The following is a 21913-nucleotide window of genomic DNA, read 5'->3' on the forward strand; positions in this document are numbered from 1 at the left end:
CTTTATGTATGTATGTAGGTATGTATGTATTTATTTATTTATTGAGAGAAAGAGAGAGAGAGTACAAGGAGGGGAGCGATGGAGAGAGAAAAATCCCAAGCAGGCTCTGCACTATCAGAGTGGAGATGGAATGACATGGGGCTCAATCTCATGAACTGTGGGATCATGACCTGAGCCAAGATCAAGAGTTGGACGCTTAGCTGACTGAGCCACTCAGGTGCCCCTACATCTTTTTTAACATAATATAGAGCATACTATCTTTTCTTTAAAGTTTTTTTTCCCATGTCATTAAAAAATTATATTTGCAGTATATTTCAAACTTTGTTGAAATATATGTATCCATCATATTTATCATATTAATGTACAATCACTTACTTAATTGTTACCATGTTTGGATATTCAGGATGTTTCCAATATTTCAATATTAGCCTTAAACCATTTTTATATATAATATTGAGGCAGAAACTAGTTGTTACTTAATTTTTTTACCATAAAACTTATAATTAAAAAAACTTCTTGACCATATATCCTAAAGCTACACACACACACACACACACACACACACACACCCTATGACCTAGCAATTCTGCTACTTAGAATACACCCACTAGAAATGATGCTTATGTCTACCATATGGGTTACCTTTGGGGGCATGGATTAAAAGGAGAATTTAGAGAGGCTTCTGTGGTGGGCCAGTAGATGTTCTATATCTTGATCTAGTTGTGATTACATGAATATATACGTGTGTGTGTGAAAATTCATCAAGTTGAACACGTTATTTGTACATTTAGAAGTGCACATTTGTAAGTTACGTTGCAAGAAAGTTACCATTGCTATTACTATGCCAAATGAATACTTTTCTACTTTTTTATTTTGTCGTCTTATTTTAAACTTCAAAACAGACAGACAATACATAAAGGACAGAGAGGCAGTAGAGAAGCTTCAGGAACCACTGCTTGATGTGCTACAAAAGCTGTGCAAGATTTATCAGCCTGAAAATCCTCAACACTTTGCCTGTCTCCTGGGTCGACTGACTGAGTTGCGGACATTCAATCATCACCATGCCGAGATGCTGATGTCTTGGAGAGTAAATGACCACAAATTTACCCCACTTCTCTGTGAAATCTGGGATGTGCAGTGATGAGCATTGCAGGAGCAACAGCATCTAGTGATTTATTTTCCTTATGATATAAATCTGATGTATAACTTTCTTTTATTTCATTTGTACCTCGTTTCACACAAGAATTTTGATGAATATTTATGCAGTAATTATGTAACTTCTACCATTGTAAATATGAAGCTAGATAGGATTACTTTCTTTACATTGTATTTTACATGGCTTCAGGGATTCTTTCACTCTAAGTGGCATGCCCTGTTTGCCTAATCAAACTGATCATTCTTCACTTCTATCTTTTGAAATAGGGAAAATTTCATTTTGCTGTTTATCTTACCTTGTTGCATATATTTTATAAAAGAGTTGTGTTCAATTTTGGCAATAAACTCAGCATAATGGCAACAGGCTTTTCTTCCAGAACAAAATTTGAAAAATATACAAACTCATTTCTTTAAATGGTCAATGACATCATATTGGGCCCGGGGTGGGGTGATGGATAAACTCTCACAGCACAAATGGTGTTCTTCTAATCCCTGAAGAAGCTCTGGTGAATATTCATTTATTTGTAATAGCCCTCAGATTATTTCATTTGAAGTTCAAAGAGATAGCACGCAGAAAAGTTGATGATTCTCACAGTGAAGTATTCCCTCAAGCAAACCCTTTCCACAATTAGGGTCTTGAAGCAGTATTTACAAATCCAGAGTATGTAGATAACTCCAGTGTTGGAATATTCCCTTTCCTCTCTTAAAAGTACTCACTATTGGGGCGCCTGGGTGGCGCAGTCGGTTATGCGTCCGACTTCAGCCAGGTCACGATCTCGCGGTCCGTGAGTTCGAGCCCCGCGTCAGGCTCTGGGCTGACGGCTCAGAGCCTGGAGCCTGTTTCTGATTCTGTGTCTCCCTCTCTCTCTGCCCCTCCCCCGTTCATGCTCTGTCTCTCTCTGTCCCAAAAATAAAAAATAAAAAACGTTGAAAAAAAAATTTTTAAAGTACTCACTATTGGCTTCAGTGCATATAATCAATCTTTTTTTTTGGTTTGTTTTGTTTTGCTTTTGGAAAACACTCCTACAGCTGGGTGCACAGCTGTTGTATGCTTCCCCCAAAGCAGGAATTCCTTCATTTCCTTCATTCATTGTTATACTGTTGCATTCTTCTCCCCATTATCCTTTGGTGAACACAATAAAACACCTTCTGTAAGTAATGGGTTCATATCTCCCTTTCTCCTGAAGTCAGTCAAAATGAAGCTTTGCTTAGCATGCGAAAGGTTTTTTGTGTTCAAATATTAGAGCAACCCTGAAGTCCTAAGCATAGTGGAAAGAGGAATGAGTTGGGGCTAGTACTAATTGGATTCCACTTGCTGCAACAAGACTTGAATCCCCATTAAGTAAAGATCCCTACAGGGACAAAGTAACTTCCAGGAGGGGTTTATAAAGAAGTGCAGAGGCAAGTTTTATGGGCTCACTGGGCAAGTCTTATGGAGGTGGGATTTCCCTTGGGCTTGGAAAGATAGCCAGGACTTCCATGGATCAGGGTGAGAGGGAGGAGGATTAAAAGTGGAAGGGGTGGCAGGAACAAAAGCAAAGGGTGGGGAGTTGTGCAGATGTTAAAAAGCACAAGTAATCTGGGGAGAGATCTAGAGTGCACAACCCTTCTTGAGCCTCGGTTTCCCCATTGTGAAATGAAGATACCAGCCCCTACCATCTCAAGGGATTTAGTTCCTGAATGAAAAGCAAGTGGGAAGTTGCAGGCTCACCAAGGAAGAGGGCTGGTAAAGAAAGGACACTTAAGATACAGAAGTAAATTTCTGAATGTGTGAAAGATGAGATCCAGTTTAGGAAAGGAGTATGGTTTGGTGTTTCTAGATCACAAGGCATCTGTACAGAAGGTGGTGAGAAATGAGCTGGAAGAGAGAGAGCTAGGAGTTTCTCCTGTAAGTGTGGATTTATTCATGTAGTTAAGACCTTGTAATGGCAAATAATAATGCTTGTCATGTAGAAAACTGTGATACAATAAGAAATACATATTGGCGCTTTGTCCCTGGTTCCTGACACAGAGCTTCTAACACCATTGAAATTTCTTAATAGGGGTGAAAGGAGCATCTTTTGTTATTCATAACAAGCCCCTTTCAACCACACCTGAGTTTATGCTAATAAGGTGATGGTGGGGGGGGGGGGCAGAATCTAGATGCTTCAGAATGGGAGATGTTTGCTAGAGGAACCAACCTTGTGATTAGAGAGCTGGATCTTTCAACCCCATCCCCAGACTCTGAAGTGGGGAGAAGTCAATTACCAGTGGCCAGGGATTTAATCAATCATGCCTGTGTAATGGATGTTCCATAAATATCCCTAAATGATGGGTTTGGAGAGTTTTTTGGGTTGGTGCACACATCAAGGTGCTGGGGTACAGGGTGCTGGAGAGAGCATGGAAACACCATGTTCTCTCCCCCACCCCCATACCCAACCCTGTGCCTCTTCCATTTGGCTATTATTGAGTTGTACCCTTTATAAGAAACCAGTAATAGTAAATAAACTGTTTCCAGAGTTCTGTGAGCCATACTAGCAAATTCTCAAAACTGAAGAGGGAGTTCATCAGTAAAGATCTTATTTACAAATAAGTTCACATTCTGAGGTTCCAGATGGACATGAATTTGGGCATGGGGGCACACTATTCCACCCACTACATAGATAGAACATTTTAGTATTAATCACAACTGTTGTTATTGTAACATTTTATATCATTGAATTACTTATATATATTTATAATAATATACATTTCTTTAAGGTAAGCTAAATGTTGTTTTTAATGTAGTTGGTTCTCAATAGACTATCTGCTGAATGAGTAGTTTAATTGATTGTGAATAAATCAAGACTTCCATTGCCCCCAAATTTTATCCAGTACTTCACATGAGACATAATCCATAGATTGACACCCAAAAATATCAAGACATTAAATGCAACAGCAGCTGCCACAAAATGCAGAACAAAACAACTAATCAATCAAAACAAAACAAAACAAAACAAAACAAAAAAAGCAACAACTACGGTATTTTTAAAAAAATTCAGGGGCTCCTGGGTGGCTCAGTCAGTTACGCACCTGACTTTGGCTCAGGTCATGATCTTGCAGTTTGTGAGTTCAAGCCCCACGTCGGGCTCTGTGCTGACAGCTCAGAGCCAGGAGCCTGCTTCAGATTCTGTGTCTCCCTCTCTGCCCCTCCCCCACTCACACCCGGTCTCTCTCTCTCTCTCTCTTCAAAAATAAATATTAAAAAAATGAAAAATAAATAAAAATTCTAGTATACCTAACATACAGTGTTATATTAGTTTCAGGTATGCAATATAGTAATTCAACAATTCTATATATTACTCAGGGCTCATCAAGATAAGTGAACACTTAATCCCCTTCACCTATTTCACCCATTCCCCTACCAACCTCCCTGTGGTAATTGCCAGTTTGTTCTCCGTAGTTAAGAGTCTGTTTTTTGGTTTGTCTCCATTTTTCTCTGTTCATTTTTTTCTTAAATTCCACAAATGAGTGAAATCATATGGTATTTGTCTCTTCTCTGACTTATTTCACTTAACATTATACTCTCTAGATCCACCCATGTTGTTGCAACTGGCAAGATTTCATTCTTTTTTATGGATAAATAATGGTCCACTGTATATACTTACATATATATACATACATATGTAAGTGTGCATGTGTGTGCTTCTGTGTGTATCACATCTTTATCCATTCGTCTATCGGTGGACACCTGGGCTTCTTCCATAATTTGGCTATTGTAAACAATGTTGCAATAAACATAAGGGTGTGCATATCTTCTCAAATTAGTGTTTTTGTATTCTTTGAGTAAATACCCAGTAGTGGAATTACTGGATCATATGGTAGTTCTATGTTTAATTTTTTGAGGAACCTCCATAATGTTTTCCACAGTGGCTGCACTAGTTTGCATTACCACTAATGGTGCATGAGTTCCTTTTCTTCCACATCCTTGCCAACACTTCTTGTTTCTTGTATTTCTTGTATTTTCTTGTTCTTTGTATTTTTGACTGTAGCCATTCTGACAGGTGTGAGGTGATATCTCATCGTGATTTTGAATTTCTCTGATGATTAGTGATGTTGAGCATCTTTTCATGTGTCTGTGGCCATCTGTATGTCGTCTTTGGAGAAATGTCTGTTCATGTCTTCTATCTTTTAAATTGGATTATTTGAAAAAAATAAATTGGATTATTTGTTTTTGTGGTGTTGCGTTGTATAAGTTCTTTGAATATATATATTTTATTTCAGAGAGAGAGAGAGAGTGAAAGTGGGGAGAGGGAAAGAGAGAGAGAAAGAGAGAGAGAATCTTAAGCAGACACCATGCTTAGTGCAGAGTCTAACTCTGGGCCCAATCCCATGACTCTGGGATCATGACCTGAGCTGAAACTGAGAGTAGGACACTTAACTGACTGAGCCACCAGGCGGCCTGAGTTCTTTATACATTTTAGATACTAACCCTTTATCAGATATGTCATTTGCAAATATCTTCTCCCATTTCATAGGTTGCCTTTCAGTTTTATTGTTTCCTTTGCTGTGCTGATGTAGTCCCAATTTATTTTGTGATTTCCCTTGCCTCAGGAGACATATCTAAAAAAGTGTTGCTATAGCTGATGTCAGAAAAATTACTGCCTGTGTTTTCTTCTAGGGCTCTTGTGGTTTCAGGTCTCACACTAAGTTCTTAATACATTTTAAACTTATTTTTGCAACTATGGTATATTTTAAGCACTAGAGCATTCTTTCAGGGCTGTGAAAAAGCCAAATCATATCTCAACATCCAAGGTGCATATGATTTTGAAGAGATCTCTTCTGTAGAGATGTTTGATTAGTCAGATAAATGATTATTCCTAATGTAATAACTTTTTTTAAAACTTAGATTTCCAAGCATGGTACTTTCTTAAAGTAGGTACATCTTCATAATTCTGGCAAAGTCATAACTTATAATAGACTTTGTCATCTGATGGACACAGACTGGTGAGACTTGCTGTACATGTTCTAACCATGGCAATTTCAAGTAAAATAAGGACCTCTAAAATATGGCTATTAACCTAACCACTAATTAGAAAATCTACACATGAAAGTAGGTTGTACCTCATTAAGTGGAACCCTCAATTAGTAATTGCAGTGTTAAAATCAAGATAGGTAAGATGGTGAGTGCACTTAGGGTGTGGGTTACTAACTGGGAGTTAATGTAATAGTGAGGTTTAGAAAGCAACAGGAGAACTTTCTTACTTTTTGTACAGAAAGTAAAAAGCAGGGAAAAGCACAAGAAGGGAAGGGAACAGAAGGGAAAAGCACCAAGAATCAAAGAATTCAGAAGAGAACTTCTCACCCAATCTATACATTTATTCAGTGAAGGATATGGGCTTAAAGTGATTTAATGGACTTTTAAAAAAATGTTTATTTATTTATTTTGAGAGAGAGAGCACATAGGGGAGGGGCAGAGAGACAGGGAGAGAGAAAAATCCCAGGCAGGCTCTGCTCTGTCAGCACAGAGCCCAATCTCACAAACTGTGACATCAAGACCTGAGCTGAAATCAAGAGTTGGACAGTTGGACACTTAACTGACTGAGCCACCCAGGTGCCCCTGCATAGACTTTTTGATTGCAGAGTCACTTTCTTCCACACTGTCTTATATCTTTATAAGGCACAGAAGTTACCAAGACAAACTACAAAGACAATGAAAATAAAAAGAAAGCAAGCATGAAATATCCTGTTGCCAGTTTCAGTATGTGCTTCAGAAATACTAAGTGGTGTGTGTGTGTGTGTGTGTGTATGAGGGAGAGAGAGTACATATAGGAGTACAACATACTTTCAACTTTTATTAAGTGGTATTCAAATGTTTAGGCACATAGTATGCGTGTAAGAAAAAAAAAAAAAAAACGAACGACTTGTCAAACAACTCTTAAAAGTTCTATAGAGAAGTGGCCAGATTTTTATATTAGGCCCCAACAAATCCAATTTAAAGCTACAACTCCACTTCAAAATTTGGCTAAATGATGTCACGTGACAAACTGTCCTTTAGTTTTAAACAGAAACACTATAAAACATATGTTTATTTGAACAGCAGGGCCTGTGCAAATTGATCTGCTGCAGTCAGGGGGAGCAAAGGGTTCTGGGATTAACTTTAGTTAAAAAGGAGCAACCACTCCAGGGCATCAGGTTCAATTACCACTTAGACTGTCAAGGTTTGAATGGCCATCTGACCCACCCACCCCAGAACGTAAGCTCTGTGAGAACAGGACCCTTTGTGCTAGGAGAGAGTCTGGTGCAGAGCAAGTAGTTGATAATATTTATCAAATTGACTTCTCAAATCTGTGTCTCCTGCATCAGCCAGTTTAAACCACTTCAGACCTAACCACCCTGCATGTTCCTCTCACACTTCAAACTGAAACCAAAATGCAGTTTTCTTTCCCCACATTCCTTAGATTGGCACCGCTGTCACATGGTAACCAAGTCCAGATAAGTCAGCCTCTTAGGTATCTCCAGAGACCTCTTCGTCTCCAGCTGTATCACTTTTGAATTAGTTTAGGTGATGGCTTTTTTTTTTTTTTTTTTTTTTTGGGAATTGTCGCCAGTCTTATTCTATTCTTCAAAAGTCCTTGGAAACTGTTTTTTGTTTTTTCTGAAACCTCATACCCCTTTAATAGCTAATCCCAAACGGCTTGCAAGAAAAATTCTAAATTCCTGAGCACCTACCAGGCCTTTCATCGTGCCTACGCCTCCAGCTTGACCCATCTCCCAATCCCCAAACTTTAGTCATTCAAAACTACAATTCCCAGAACATTCCAGGTGCTCTCACATCTCTGGAAACGTGATGAGCACTCCTTATCCCCAATTATCCTCGCTCTTGGCAGATTCCTATTCATCCTTCAAAACTCAGCTCCTTTTGAACCTCTGATGGTCACCCTCCGTGACTGTTGGGGGTTTCCTCTCTGGCACACCTTCACTGAGCCTGTACCAGGCCGCTGAGCACTTTGGAGGCGGGGACTGTCTTCATTTTAGTCTCCTCAGCAAAGCAGCAGCAGAACCTCCTCATTGTTCTTGATGAGTGAATGGAGGCATAAACGCTAGAGAGAGAACCTCACTCCAGAGGAACGCCCTCACGTTACATGTGGGAAACTGAGGCCCGGGGAAGTGACGTGACCTGACAAAATCCAACAAGAGGGGAAGGATCTGGGCCTCCAGGCTTTTGGCCATTGATTTTTTTTTTCTTCTTCACTATTAGCAAGCCAGTTACAGTTAGAGACCTATTTATTGCTACATCGCACTCTAGTCTCTGCTTTATTTAAATCCTCACAGCAGCTAATAAGCGTCCCTCGTTGTGATAAGGTTAAATTTTTTTTTTTTTTTTTTTTTTTTAACTCCGTTGCCTGGTATGTTTCCTGAGGGAGCCAACATCCTCTTTTTGCTTCCAGTTGTGACTGGGAGTTACAGGATCCTCTCCATCTTTCACCACCAACCCCTCACAGGAAGAGGGACCTCTGTCAGGAAGCGACTCCCATTCCTGCTGGGTGACAGTTTGTCTCCGGAAACCGTGGCGCCCTCAGTACAGCCAGATCTCCAGTGGCTTAGGGTTGGTAAGGGCTCTTCACAGACGTGAATAAAACTCAGGGCAACGCCCTTGAACTCTACCGTGCAACTCTTCAGGATGTTTGGAGGCGATGCTGCCTCACCTCTTATGCCTATCGGGACAAATATCGGGGCTGCTGAGGTCGCGTAGGGGCCAGATGCGCGGACTCGCTCCGTGACCGAGCCACTTTGCCTTTCGGTTGAAAAGCGGGGTTTGGCCACCAGAGTTGGGAGACGCCAAGAGGAGGAAGGCGGGGCACCCTGGGCTGACTGAGACGCGCGCGCCGGTCGCGTGCTCCCGGCGGTCGGGGCGGGGCCTCCAGCCACGCCCTCCCTCCGCCTTCTGATTGGTCCTTTCGAAACAGGCGGCGAACCGCTGCGAGCCCGGAGGCTTAGGCGGAGGCGGCGGCGGTTGGTCAGGGGCGTGCCGGCTCCGCACAGATTGAATTGAGATGTCACCCCGCAGGAAGAAGTGACCATCCCGCGCCAGGGCGAGTGAGTACTTCCCCGTTTGCCTTCTTTTTAACTCGAGAGCCTTCCCTCGCCTTCTAGGGGCTGCTGCCCCTCAGGTGCCTGTCGAGGGACCCCCACCCCCACCCCCCTTCTCGCGCTCAGCGGAGTCCAAGCGGTGGTTTGTTTGGGGCTGCGGGATCCAAGACGTTCTGCGATTGGCCCGCCGCAGAGTTCGCGTCGTCTGATTGGTCCCTGGGGCTGTCAAGGTGAAGTTTTGCCTGCCCTCCCCTGCCCTCTCCTGCCCACCCTTGTGTGTGGCGTGAGGGGCAACAGGTGTGCAGGGGCGGGGGGACGGCAGGTGCAGACACAGTAGGTGGGGAAAGAGGTATCCGCCTTTACCGCTCTGCTTTGGAATCTAGAGAGGGATCAGAGCCTGCAGTTTAGTTGAGGGTCTCCGGGGGCACCCTTATCCCCAAGCGCGTAGCACAGATAAGGGTCACTTGATTCCTCAACACCACCCTTTGGAAGAATGAATGAAGTTACTGACCTTGGGGAGAGAATGACACAGACCTTCCTTTTTGCCTGCCGGCAGAGTTGACAGCTTCTTCCCTACTTGTTCTCTCTGGTCCGGGCAGGGCTCTGCTTTCCCACCTGCACCCCTCAGCTTGGAGGGCTGCCTTGGGGGAGGATTGCAAAAGAAAGGGAAGACTTGTAGATTGCTCTGGAAATCCAGGGAGAACTTGGAAAGCTTGCTTCCTCGTGGAGTCACTCCTGGTTCCTAACTAATCTTGTCAAACCCAGGGACTGAATTTTATGGATTTAAGAGTGCTTTACGGGACGCACGGTGGAGTTGCTGATCCAGTCTTTAAGTGAAGAGGTGGGGGTGTTTTTTTTGCAGGCCCAGTCCAAGTCACGCTTTGGGTTTTGTTTTGCTCGGATGAAGCGCGCTAACAACTACTTTCTCAGAAGATAAGCAGTTAGTGAACTGCTGTTTGATCACCTCTCTTGGCGCTTAAATTGTTAAGAATTGGAATTCTCACCACCTCAGATTTTCTTTGGGAGGAGATTGGAATGGATTTGAATGAAAAAGTGGAAACCGATGAGAATTTTCTCGCGTAGATTCTGATACAAGTTGTCTGACTCATCTGTTTCAAAAGCTCGTTAAAAGCCAACCGACTTTGGATAGTAGATGCCTCTGCTATTTTGACATTACTGAATTAAAAGTAATATTTCTTTTCAGCATAGCAGAGTTGCTAAACATTCAGGCTCTGAAATCAGGTTTTACCATGTGTGTGACCTTAGGCAAGTTGTTTAATCTTTCTAAGGCTAAATTTCCTAATCTGTGAAAGAAGGTGAATATTAGTTCCCTACCTTATTGATGGAAAGGTTGTTATGAGGATTAAATGAAATAATCCGTGTAAATGGTTTAGTACAGTGCCCGGCACAGAGCTATTATTATTTCTGTGCTGTTTAATTTGTATTGAAAGTTTCAAGCTACACCCAAAGGGCTGAGAGAGCAGAAGGTAAAGGCAGTGCCAGAGGCAGCGATGAGTTCTCATTCATTGATTAATTTAATGCCTGTAAAGCATTAAAAATAGTATCTGGCACATACTAAATACTGTTACTATTTATCAGACTCATTATTACGTGGGATGTGCAGGTATGTGTTTTAGGTGCTTAACTTACATTATTGTTAAACCTGTAAGTAATCCTCCCTGTAATAGATGAGGAAACTGAAGCTCAGAGAAAGCCAATAACCTACTAAGTCCTCCTGGAATTCAGTCCACGGTTTTCTTTGTGTCACACCGCCCTTCATTTATATTCCCAGCACTATATAACTTCTCTGCACAGAGTTGTTTGTATGGCCCAGGTTCATTTCTGCCATGGGCATAGGTTTATTTTGAACACTTCTTTAATTAAAAAATAATAATGAAATAATTTGTGATGGTAGATCAAAGTGTGTGATAAGAGAATAAAGTCAGTAACAAATGTGGTATTACTAAAACACTAAATGAGTCCAGTGGTGTTTGGAGAATTTGCCAATTTAGAAATAATGTTTCCCAATTTGTATTTTTCCATTTAGCTTTTGTGTATTCACTATATTTTTACTATGCAGCACTCCTCTATTGTTTTTTTTTTCCCCACTGTAAATCTCAAGTTTGGAGATAAGAGAAGAAAGTTCAGTTATTTCAATAATATTTTCAAGCCTACTGTTGATGAGGAAAGTAAGGGATTAAGGTTAATATGTATTGTTAGATTTTACTTTCTTACAGTAACATGTCTGTGTATGTCTGCGTGAATGTGTGCATGTGTTTTGCTTTCTTGTTACCTATTGCTTTCTATACTTTGATATCAGATACACCTTTACATACCTAATGAACCATGTGATATACATGGAATTTGAGAGAGTAGGAAGCTTGAGTCTGGTCTGTCAGTAAGTTTGTCCCACTGCCAGTTTCCCCATTTTTAATTGAAATTTAACTGCCACAGAGAAATGCCTCAGAAGCCATCCTTACAAGATAAGGCAGTAATTACAATTGTATTTCTTCAGTGTTTCTCATTCTAAAAAGTTTTCTCATGCTATTACTTTGCTACAGAGTAGTTTGTTTTAACAGAGTTACCATGTATTTTATAAATCACTAATTTCCAAAGAACTAGAATGTAATAAAATGTAGCGAATGCACTAAATGTTAATTTCATCTTTGATGTTGAAATCTTTTAGGAATTTATAGTACGAAGACCATCAGTCATGTGATAGATATTGCTGAAGTGCTAATAGAGACTTGTGCCTACTATCACACACCATACATTTTTCTGTAATAGTATAGTATTAGCTATGGTGAAGAACTCCTTTTACATAGAGTTTTAAACACAATGACTTATTTTTTCTTGATGGATGGCTTGTTACTATTTTTTATTCTAAAAATAAAATTGGCTGTTGACAAACTTGTTTGTGCAGGAGTTTTTCTTTTTCACACCTTCCCTCCCCCAATTTAGAAAACATTGTGATCCTAATAACATACATACTGCTCTGCAGATTGCTTTTGGTCACATAATGTATAATAGACATCTTTTCATAGCAGTAGCTATAGCTCTTCCTTTTTCAAGTGGCTGAATAATGTACTGCAACTTATTTGAGTACCTTCTTGTTAATAGATGCTTTATGTTGTTTTTACATTTCTTTATATTAGTGTTTGTGTATGTGTATGTTTTCCATAGAGTCTTTTAGTTTATCATATATAAAGGCTAACTGATTGTAAGTTGCTTAAAAATTTTTATGATAAATGAATAGTTCTATCAAACATAAAATTAAGTTATTCAGGTGGAATCTCTATGAAACATTGCAAGAGAAAAATTTCAAATAGAAAAGCAAAGACTCCCAACAAATGGACAGTCTTTATAATTTTGCAAATAACGTGATTTTTTATGAAGCTCTAAGAATCTTATTTCTTTCTCTTGAGTCTTCATCTGTTTTGGAAGCTGCTTTTTCCTTAAATGCATGTACCACAGATTTACTTCATTATTGTTTCATGTTCCCTTTAGCGATAAATGCAACATTTATTGTATTTAGGAGTAAGTCTGGTATTAATTTTAGCACTAATTTCTATATTGTAGTAGAAGAAATGGAGAATGTAACCCCCCCCCAAGATTCTTATTTTATAAAGTACAGAGTAAAATAGAAGCATGTATTGATTGCTGTGTACCCTAAAGTGGGGAGGGAGTTCATGAGGGTTTTTGTGTGTGTTTTTTTTTTTCTTAGAGGAATTGAATCTGAAAATAGGTAGGAGGGAAGTCTTGAGGAAAGGGGGAGAAAGATTGTTGCATGTAGATAGATCATCATGTCAAAGTCCCAGAGATGAGAGAGTATGCTCAAAGGGTCTGAAAGAAGTTCAGTATAGCTGGAGTGTGAGGGTCAAGAGAAGAGGCTAGCGGGAACCTCTAAAACCTTTGTTAGCTTTGTTGGGGAGTTGGGGGCTTTATCCTGAAGGCATTGGAGGGTCATAAGGGTTTTAAGCAGGGGAGTAGTAAGGTGTCCTCAGATGAGTGTTTGTGAAGGATCGGTCTGGCTGTAGTACGTGAAGAGCAGGTTGGAGACTTGCAAGGCTGGAGAAAAGGTGACTGATTGGAAGCTGTTTCAGTAAAGCTAGAGAGAGGTGATGGTGGCTTGAACTAGAGGGGTGGCCATAGATCTTGAAGAGAAAACTTAGAGCTACAAGCATAAGATATGGTCACAGATTGTTTTGGACTGAGGGATTCAAGGAGGCGGTGGAGGCATGGGAGAGGAAGGAATCATGGATGACCTGTTTAACTTGGCGAATGTTGGTGCTGTTCCCTGTAGTAAACACAGGAAGCTTTTGTAAATGTTTAAACGAGTGAGTAAATGAATAATGATCTCAGTTACACAGAGGCAGGGCCATTGGTGGTGATGATGATGGTGATGATGATGATGGTAGACAATGCATAGCACAATGAGTTTCACCTATAATTTTGCATGTTTTTTTGTTTGGTTGGTTTTGTTTATATTTTAGCATACTATTTACAACTGGTGCCATTTTCATATGCTTCAACATGATGGGCTCGCTATATCTTCTAATCATGTTCTGGATGTGTATCACTTTCTTCAGGCCAAATGTTTGACCCTCTGGGTGCAGTTTCCATTCTCCACTTAAGATGTGTATACTTTCCTATTACTACTAGAACACATTATCACAAACTTAGTGGTTTAAAACAAACCCAAATGTATGATCTTACGGTTTGAGAGGTCACAAATCAGAAGTCAGGGCTTCCTTCTTTCTGGAGGCTCCAGGGGAAAGTCCATTTCTTTCCCTTTTCCAGCTTTGAGAGGATGCCTGTATTCCCTGACTCCTCCTCCATCGTCACAGCCTCAGTGGCACAACCAAATCTGTCTCCCTCTCTGCCTCTTTTCCATCATGATATCTCCTTTTTTCTCTCTGCTTCTCACTTTGCCTTCTCTGACTTTTCTGCATCCTTTTTAAAAATAAAATGTATTTCTTTTTATTGAGGCACAATTGACATATCATGTTATATTAGTTTCAGATGTACAATATACATGATTTGATATCTGTATATCTTGTAAAATGGTCACCACAGTAAATCTAGCTAGCATCCATCCCCATACATGGTTATAATTGTTTTTCTTGTGATGAGGACCTTTAAGTTTACTTTCTTACCAGCTTCCAAATATGCAATAAAATATTAACTATAGTCAGTCACCATGCTATAATTACATCCCATAACCTTACTTATTTTATAACTGTAGGTTGTATCCTTTGACCCCTTTACTCATTTTGCCCACCCCCTAGTCCTCCCTCTGGCAATCACCCATCTGTTCTCTTTATCTGTAAGCTTGGTTTGTTTGTTTAGATTCCACCTATAAATGAGATCATACAGCATTTGTTTTTCTCTGACTTATTTCACTTAGCATAATGCTCTTCAGGTCCATCTATGTTGTCACAAATGGCAAGATTTCATTCTTTTTTTATGGCTGAATAATATTCCATTGTATTTGTGTATTACATCTTTATCCATTCATCCATCAGTTGACACTTACATTGTTTATGTATCTTGGCTATTGTAAACAATGCTGTAGTGAACATGGAGGTGCATATATCTTTTTTTGAATCACTGCTTTCATTTTCTTTGATTAAATACCCAGAAATGGAATTGTTGGATCATGTGGTAGTTTCATTTTCGTTTTCATTTTTTTTTTTTTTAGGAAATTCCATACTGTTTTTCATAGTGGCTATATCAATTTACATTCCCACCAACAGTGCATGAGTTTTCCTTTTCTACACATTCTCACCAACCACTTGTATTTCTCATCTTTTGATGATAGCCATCTGACAGGTGTGAGATGATATCTCATTGTAGTTTTGATTGCATTTCCCTAATGATTAGTGATGTTGTCTTTTCATGATGTCTTGCTGCCTGCCCATCTGTATGTTCTTCTTTGGAAATGTCTGTAAAGGTAAGGTCCTCTGACCATATTTAATCAGATTTTTCTTTTTCTTTTTCTTTTTTCTTTTCCTTTTTTTTTTTTTTTTTTTTTGCTACTGAGTTGAATTGGATATTAAGCCCTTATCAGATATATGATTTGCAAATACTTTCTCCCATTCCATAGGTTGCCTTTTCATTTTGTTGTTGGTTTTCTTGCTGTGCGTCAGCTTTTTAGTCTGATGTAGTCCCACTTGCTTATTTTTGCTTTTGTTGCCTTTGCCTTGGGAGTAAGATCCAAAAAATCATCTCCAAGACTGATGTCAAGGATCTTACTGCCAATGTTTTTCTTCTAGGAGTTTTATGGTTTAGGTCTTACATTCAAATTCAAGCCTTTAATCCATTTGAGTTAATTTTTGTGAATGGTGTAAGATAGTGGTCCAGTTCATTTTTTTGCATGTGGTTGTCCAGTTTTCCCAACATCATTAAAAAAAATTTTTTTTTAATGTTTATTATTTTTGAGGGACAGACAGAGAAAGTGCAAGTGGGGGGGAGGGGCAGAGAGAGATGGAGACACAGAATCTGAAGCAGGCTCCAGGCTCCAAGCTGTCAGCACAGAGCCTGACTGGGCTGAACTCACAACCATGAGATCAGACCTGAGCCGAAGTTGAATGCTTAACTGACTGAGCCACGCAGGTGCCCCTGCCCAACACCATTTATTAAAGAGACTGTTCATTCCCTATAACATATTTTAGGCTCCTTTGTTAAAAATTGACCACAAACATGGGTTTATTTTTGGGTTCTCTAATCTGTTCTATTGATCTGTATGTCTGTTTTCATGCCAGTACCATACTGTTTTTGTTGTTGTTGTTATTGAAGTGTAATGTAACACACATTGTTACTTTAGCTTCAAGTGTACAACATAGTGATTCCACAAGTCTATCCATTATTCTGTACTTATCGCAAGTGTAGCTACCCATACTGTTTTGATTATTGCAGCTTTGTAATATAGTTTTGAAAACAGGGAGAGTGATGTCTCTAGCTTTGTTTTTCTTTCTTAAGATTGCTTTAGTTATTTGGAGCCTTTTGTGGTTACATACAAATTTTAGGATTGTTTGTTCTGTTTCTGTGAAAAATGCCATTTGAATCTTGGAAGGGATTGCAATGAATCTGTAGATTGCTTTGGGTAATATGGACCTTTTAAAAACATTAATTCTTCTAGTTTAAGAGCATGAAATATCTTTTCATATATTCGTGTCTTTAATTTCTTTCATCAGTGTTTTACAATTTTCAGTTTGTACACATCTTTTACCTCCTTGGTTAAATTTATTCCCAGATATTTTATTCTTTATGATGCCACTGTAAATGGGATTATTTACTTAATTTCTCTTGCTGATAATTTATTATTAGTGTATAGAAACAATAGATTTTTTTTTAAAGTTTATTTGTTTTGAGAGAGAGAGAGAGAGAGAGAGAGAGAGAGAGAGAGAGAAAGAACATGAGCAGGGGAGGGACAGAGAGAAGGAGAGACAGATTCCCAAGCAGGCTCTGCGCCATCAGTTCAGAGCCTGACATGGAGCAAAACAACAGATTTTTATGTATTAATTCTTGTCTAAATGTTGAATTCATTTATTAGTTCTAAGAATTTTTTGGTGATCTTTACAGTGTTTTATATGTAATATCATGTAATGTACAAATAGTGACAGTTTTATTTCTTTCTAGTTTAGATATTTTTATTTTTTCTTGCCTAATTGGTTTGGCTATGACTGCCAAATACTATGTTGCATAAAAGTAGAGACAGTAGGGATCCATGTCTTGTTTTTGATTTTAGAGGAAAGGCATTCAGTTTTTGACCATATGATGTTGGCTATGGGCTTGATATATATGACCTTTGATATGTAGTGTTCCCTTTATACCCAGTCTGTTGAGAGTTTGTCTTATAAATTGATGTTGAGTTTTGTTAGAATGCTATTTCTATATCTATTGAATGATTATATGATTTTTATTTTTAGTTTGTTAACATGGTATATACCATGTTGATTGATTTGTGCATATTGAACCATCCTTGCATTCCTTGAATAAATCCCACTTGATCATGGTGTATGATCCTTTTAATGTATTGTTGAATTCAGTTTGCTAATATTTTGTTGAGGATTTTTGCATCTATGTTTATCGGTGATTTTGGCCTCTGCATCCTTCTTATAAAGTCTTGTGATTACATTGAACTCACCAAGATCATCTGTTATCCCAAAGTCTTTAATTTACTTAATCTGTAAAGCACATCTTGCTCACACACAGATTCTGGGGATTAGGATGTAGACATTTTGGGGAGTCATTATTCTGTCTACCACAAGTGGAGTTTATTTAAGATGTAATAAAAATGTACTGTCCACTGAGGCATACAAATTCCTGAGTAGCACATTGCTTCCACAATCCTTGCCCCTTGGCACAGCTATTCTGTCCTTTTCACTTGGATACTCTGCCTATATGCCATTTTTAGTCGTTTTCTTTTTCTTAGTGATTCTGAGGCATCTCACTTGACCTGCTGGTACCTTAACCAGTAACCACTGTACATATTTCACTTTAAATATGCTGGGTGAAAGGCAAAATCATTTATCAATTTAGGTTACATAATAAATGAAAATAATAAAGAATACCAAAAATGGTCTCCCAGTAGATACTTGTCTACTATGTAGCTGCTTCTAACCTACTGTCACATTTTGTTCTACAACAAAAGCAGTGTGGAGAAGGGAGACAACCCAGTTTTCCCCAGAGATTTTGAAATTTTTCCTACCAAAAATGTTTCCTAAACTTTAGGCTTGAATACTTTTTTCAATACTGTTTCCAACAGCAGTCCAGGAACTTATAGTTGGTGAAGCAATGTACAGAAATAATACAAAATGGTATGAAGCAGTGTAAAGGACGTGATTGAGAAATGCTATGTGAATTCAAGAGTTAAAGATAAAATCAGAAGTAATTCAGACAGTCAGGAAGGCTACTGGGAGGAGGTAATAAATTATAAGCCCGGTTAGCTGAGATGATCTTAGATGAGGGATCTTTTCAACTCTTCTTTCTCTATGTCCTTTGCTAACTCCTCTCATGTCTAAATGTTGGATTTTGTCAGGACTTGTTCTTAGGCCTTTATCACTGTTTTCTCCATTTCTTTCTTAGATGATCTCATTCTTTTCAGTGGCTTTACCTCCCAAGTATTTGCTGACAATTTCTACCTCCTTGAACTTTTTTCTTAGCTCTAGAATAGTATTTCCAACTGCTAGATCGACACTCCCACTTGGCTGTCTTTAAAGGCTTCTCAAATTAAACATGACCAAAGCACAGCACTTTTGACCTGTTAGTACTCTGTTCCCTGCTTTGATCTATTCAGACTCCCATCATCCTCATCTCCCACTAACTATTTGCTCAGTTGCTTAAGCCAGAAACCTGGGAGTCATTCTTAATAGTTCACTCTGTCCTTACATCCCTCCTATCCACCTCTCCATTTCTAACCATTATCAAGTCTTGGTTCTAACTGAAGTGGATATCAAATCCATCCACTTCTCTTGAGTAGAGACACTATCCACATTCTAGTTCAGTCACCATCATTTGTCACCAAACTACTGCAGTACTGCAGTAGATTCCTAACCCTTCCTCTGCTAGGCACCTCTCCACCTCATTTCCTGTATGCTCCCATTTCCTATATGGTCTTACTGTTTCTACCCCTGTCTTTGTCTCCTTCTTTCATTGATTCCCCTGGTTCTTTTTCCCATCTCTACCCACTCCCCTTTCAGTTTCCTTCCCACTTTCTCTCTTAAACCCATTACTATTTCACTCCCATACTCCTCTCTCCCCCTCAGAGAGTTCTTTTGAAACTATGAGTTAGATCGTCTCTCCCTTGGTTAAAGCTCTTCCATGGTTTCTCACTGCTCCTAAAATGAAATCTAATTTCCTCAACATGGTCTTTGTGATGGGGCTGCTGCTTAATGTTTCAACCCCATCCTAAGCCACACATTCTCCATGCTTCAGCCATACCTGCTTCTTTCAGTTCTAGGTATGTGCCACATTCTCTCTTCAAAGTCTTTACAAAAATTATTCTCTATACTTAGAACTCTTCCTCTCTTTCTCTGGCTAAATCCTATCATTCTTCAAATTCATGTTTTCCGTCCAGCAAAACCGTTTCTAATCATTCAATCTAAGTCTAAAGTAGCTGTTTCCTTCCCTGTTCTTTTCTTCAAAGCAGTTATCATGATTTAACACTGTGTATTCATTTGTGTGGTTGCTTTTTTTTTTTTTTTTAACCTTCCCACTGGTGTATTCATTCCGTAAGAGCAGTCACACGTCTGTTACATTCATTACTGTGTCTCTTGCCTATGGTGCTAGTTCACTGCAGAGGAAGAGTAAATGCTTGTTGAATAAATGAATGAATATACACCACATGGAAAAGCATACAGCCTGAACCGCAGTATAGCCACAGAAACGAATGAAACTGAGGGAGAACAATGAGGAGATAGGCTGAATGGAGCAAAGGGCCTATGTTAGATAAATCCCTAAAGACTTTTATTCTAGGGGCGCCTGGGTGGCGCAGTCGGTTAAGCGTCCGACTTCAGCCAGGTCACGATCTCGCGGTCCGGGAGTTCGAGCCCCGCGTCGGGCTCTGGGCTGATGGCTCAGAGCCTGGAGCCTGTTTCCGACTCTGTGTCTCCCTCTCTCTCTGCCCCTCCCCCGTTCATGCTCTGTCTCTCTCTGTCTCAAAAATAAATAAACGTTGAAAAAAAAAATTAAAAAAAAAAAGACTTTTATTCTAGCCAACAGAATTGTGAGTCATAAATTAATATGTGAGTATCCTCCCAATTATGACATGGGCATTTTATAGCTTTTACTTTCACTTATAACTATATTTATTTATGTCAGTAAAATAAGTTATCCATATTATGTTTAATGATTTCTGAGTGTTATTAGCCTTATCTCTTTTTAATTTGATAAGTTATGTTAAATAAACTATAATTATGTCTCATCACAGTATTAATTATACCAACTAATTTGTTAAGTGCTAGTTATCTGTCAGGTCCTTTATATGTATCATCTCACTTAATCTTTATAATAACCATATGAAGGAGGTGGTGGTATCTCATTTTACAGATGAGAACACTGAGAATCAGAGAAATTAAGAATCCCAAGGTCATATAGTTAATATGCTAGACCTGGAATTCAAACCAGATGTGTCTGCTATTTTTTACTACTATAGCTGGTGTCTGTATGGTGAGTTGTTTCAGAACACATTAAAAAAGTGAAATATGTTTTGTATGACTATAACATTTCTATTTTCCCTAGTAGGCAATTAGAAAATATTTAACTCAAAATTTTAAAGCTAAGAAAATTTTTCCCCCTGAACAAATCAGAGAGGATATCTTTTACAACTATTTTTCTAAATGAAGCCTTGAAAAATGATGACATGGTTTTTGACATACAGAAAGGTGTACAGACTAGTATAACACCTGTGTTCTCACCACTTATCTTGAAATAAAATCTTACCAGTACAGTTGAAAGCCATTTCTCCTCAATCTCATCTTCCTCCCTCTCCTCAGCAGTAAACATTATCCCACTATCCCAACTTTGGAATTTATCATATCGCTGCAGCTTATGTATCTTGGCAATAATCTGGTGTCTGAGTACGATATGTGGTACGGTGCAGTTAATATCATTATTTTTCTGAAAAAAACTTACCTTATTTCTTTGCTTTTTTGCCATTCTTTTTCAAATTGGCCCCCTGATTTGTACCAGGAATGAGCTTTGCCACTTTATGCTCTCCCGCCATATCTTGTAACATGGGTGAGGAATAAAAATGTACTCAGTTTCAGAGCCTACAGCTATGGGACAGAGGATCAGTTCAACAGGTTGGCATTTTTGCCAATCATGATCTGAAGCCAAATTGGTATGAAGAGGCTTACCATAAATGATCTTAAGGACCTCATGACTGATCTTGTTTCTAAGATGAGTAAGTGGGTTAGGTACAAATCCTATTCAAGTTTCAGGTAGGTGAGTGCCTTCTGTGTTTTGTTTTCCCCAGATATTAAGGGTTAAGTATAGTACTCTTCCCTTATGATCTCTGGATAAGCTCCTGGTCTTGTGAATGATTCCCAGCAGTGTTACAGTATAGTTTGGACTTGGTCACATGAGAGGTCTTTTTGCCCAAATCTAAGGGAAAGGACTTCCTCAAGTTGGCAAAGAATAGAAATAGACTCCCCCCAAAAGGAAGAAAGACAAAAACAAAACAAAACAAAGGCAATAATTTGCTAATTAAGATGCAGCTCCCCACCCAAAAAAAAAAAAAAAAAAAAAAAAGAAATGCTGCTGACTCAGCATAATTGGTTTATATGAGAAAAATAGAGACTGAGACTTTTAGGGAAAGAAAAGAGGAGAATAGGTAATCAAATGAGTGAGAAGCAAGAATCATAATTATGATGCAGACTGGGGTCGGGGCCAACTATAGAATAGATGCTACCCTTGGGATTAAAATCCTGAGACACAAAAATGGTTTAGAAAGATAATAGTAAGTGACTAGAAAATATCTACAACTGGCTCTTAGTACCTGGGACTTGGTGACTACTCATTAATTAACTGATGGTTTACTGATACAATCTCAGTTTATAAAAATTTCTCAATAAAAGTATATATTTGCATATGTGATAATTTTTCCTATGTGAAGATACATTATAGCTTATCTGAGTACGATTTTATTAAAGAATCTCTTTTTAAAGGTAATTTAGATGGTCATATTTTGTCATCTTAAAAG

General features: G+C 38.9%; 1 protein-coding gene across 4 annotated transcripts in view; it reads left to right on the forward strand.

Moving 5' to 3' along the window:
* NR1H4 (nuclear receptor subfamily 1 group H member 4) overlaps window positions 1-1880 on the forward strand; it is a 74917-nt gene extending 73037 nt beyond the window's left edge. For all 4 annotated transcript variants that reach the window (XM_030323487.1, XM_030323488.1, XM_030323485.1 and 1 more), the window contains one exon: window positions 903-1880. In XM_030323487.1, the coding sequence (XP_030179347.1) occupies window positions 903-1141 (239 nt within the window). In that variant the 3' untranslated portion in view covers window positions 1142-1880. The remainder of the gene's footprint in view (window positions 1-902) is intronic.
* Window positions 1881-21913: the final 20033 nt, after the last annotated feature.

This window comes from Lynx canadensis, chromosome B4 (assembly GCF_007474595.2).
Source record: "Lynx canadensis isolate LIC74 chromosome B4, mLynCan4.pri.v2, whole genome shotgun sequence".
NCBI lineage: Eukaryota > Metazoa > Chordata > Mammalia > Carnivora > Felidae > Lynx > Lynx canadensis.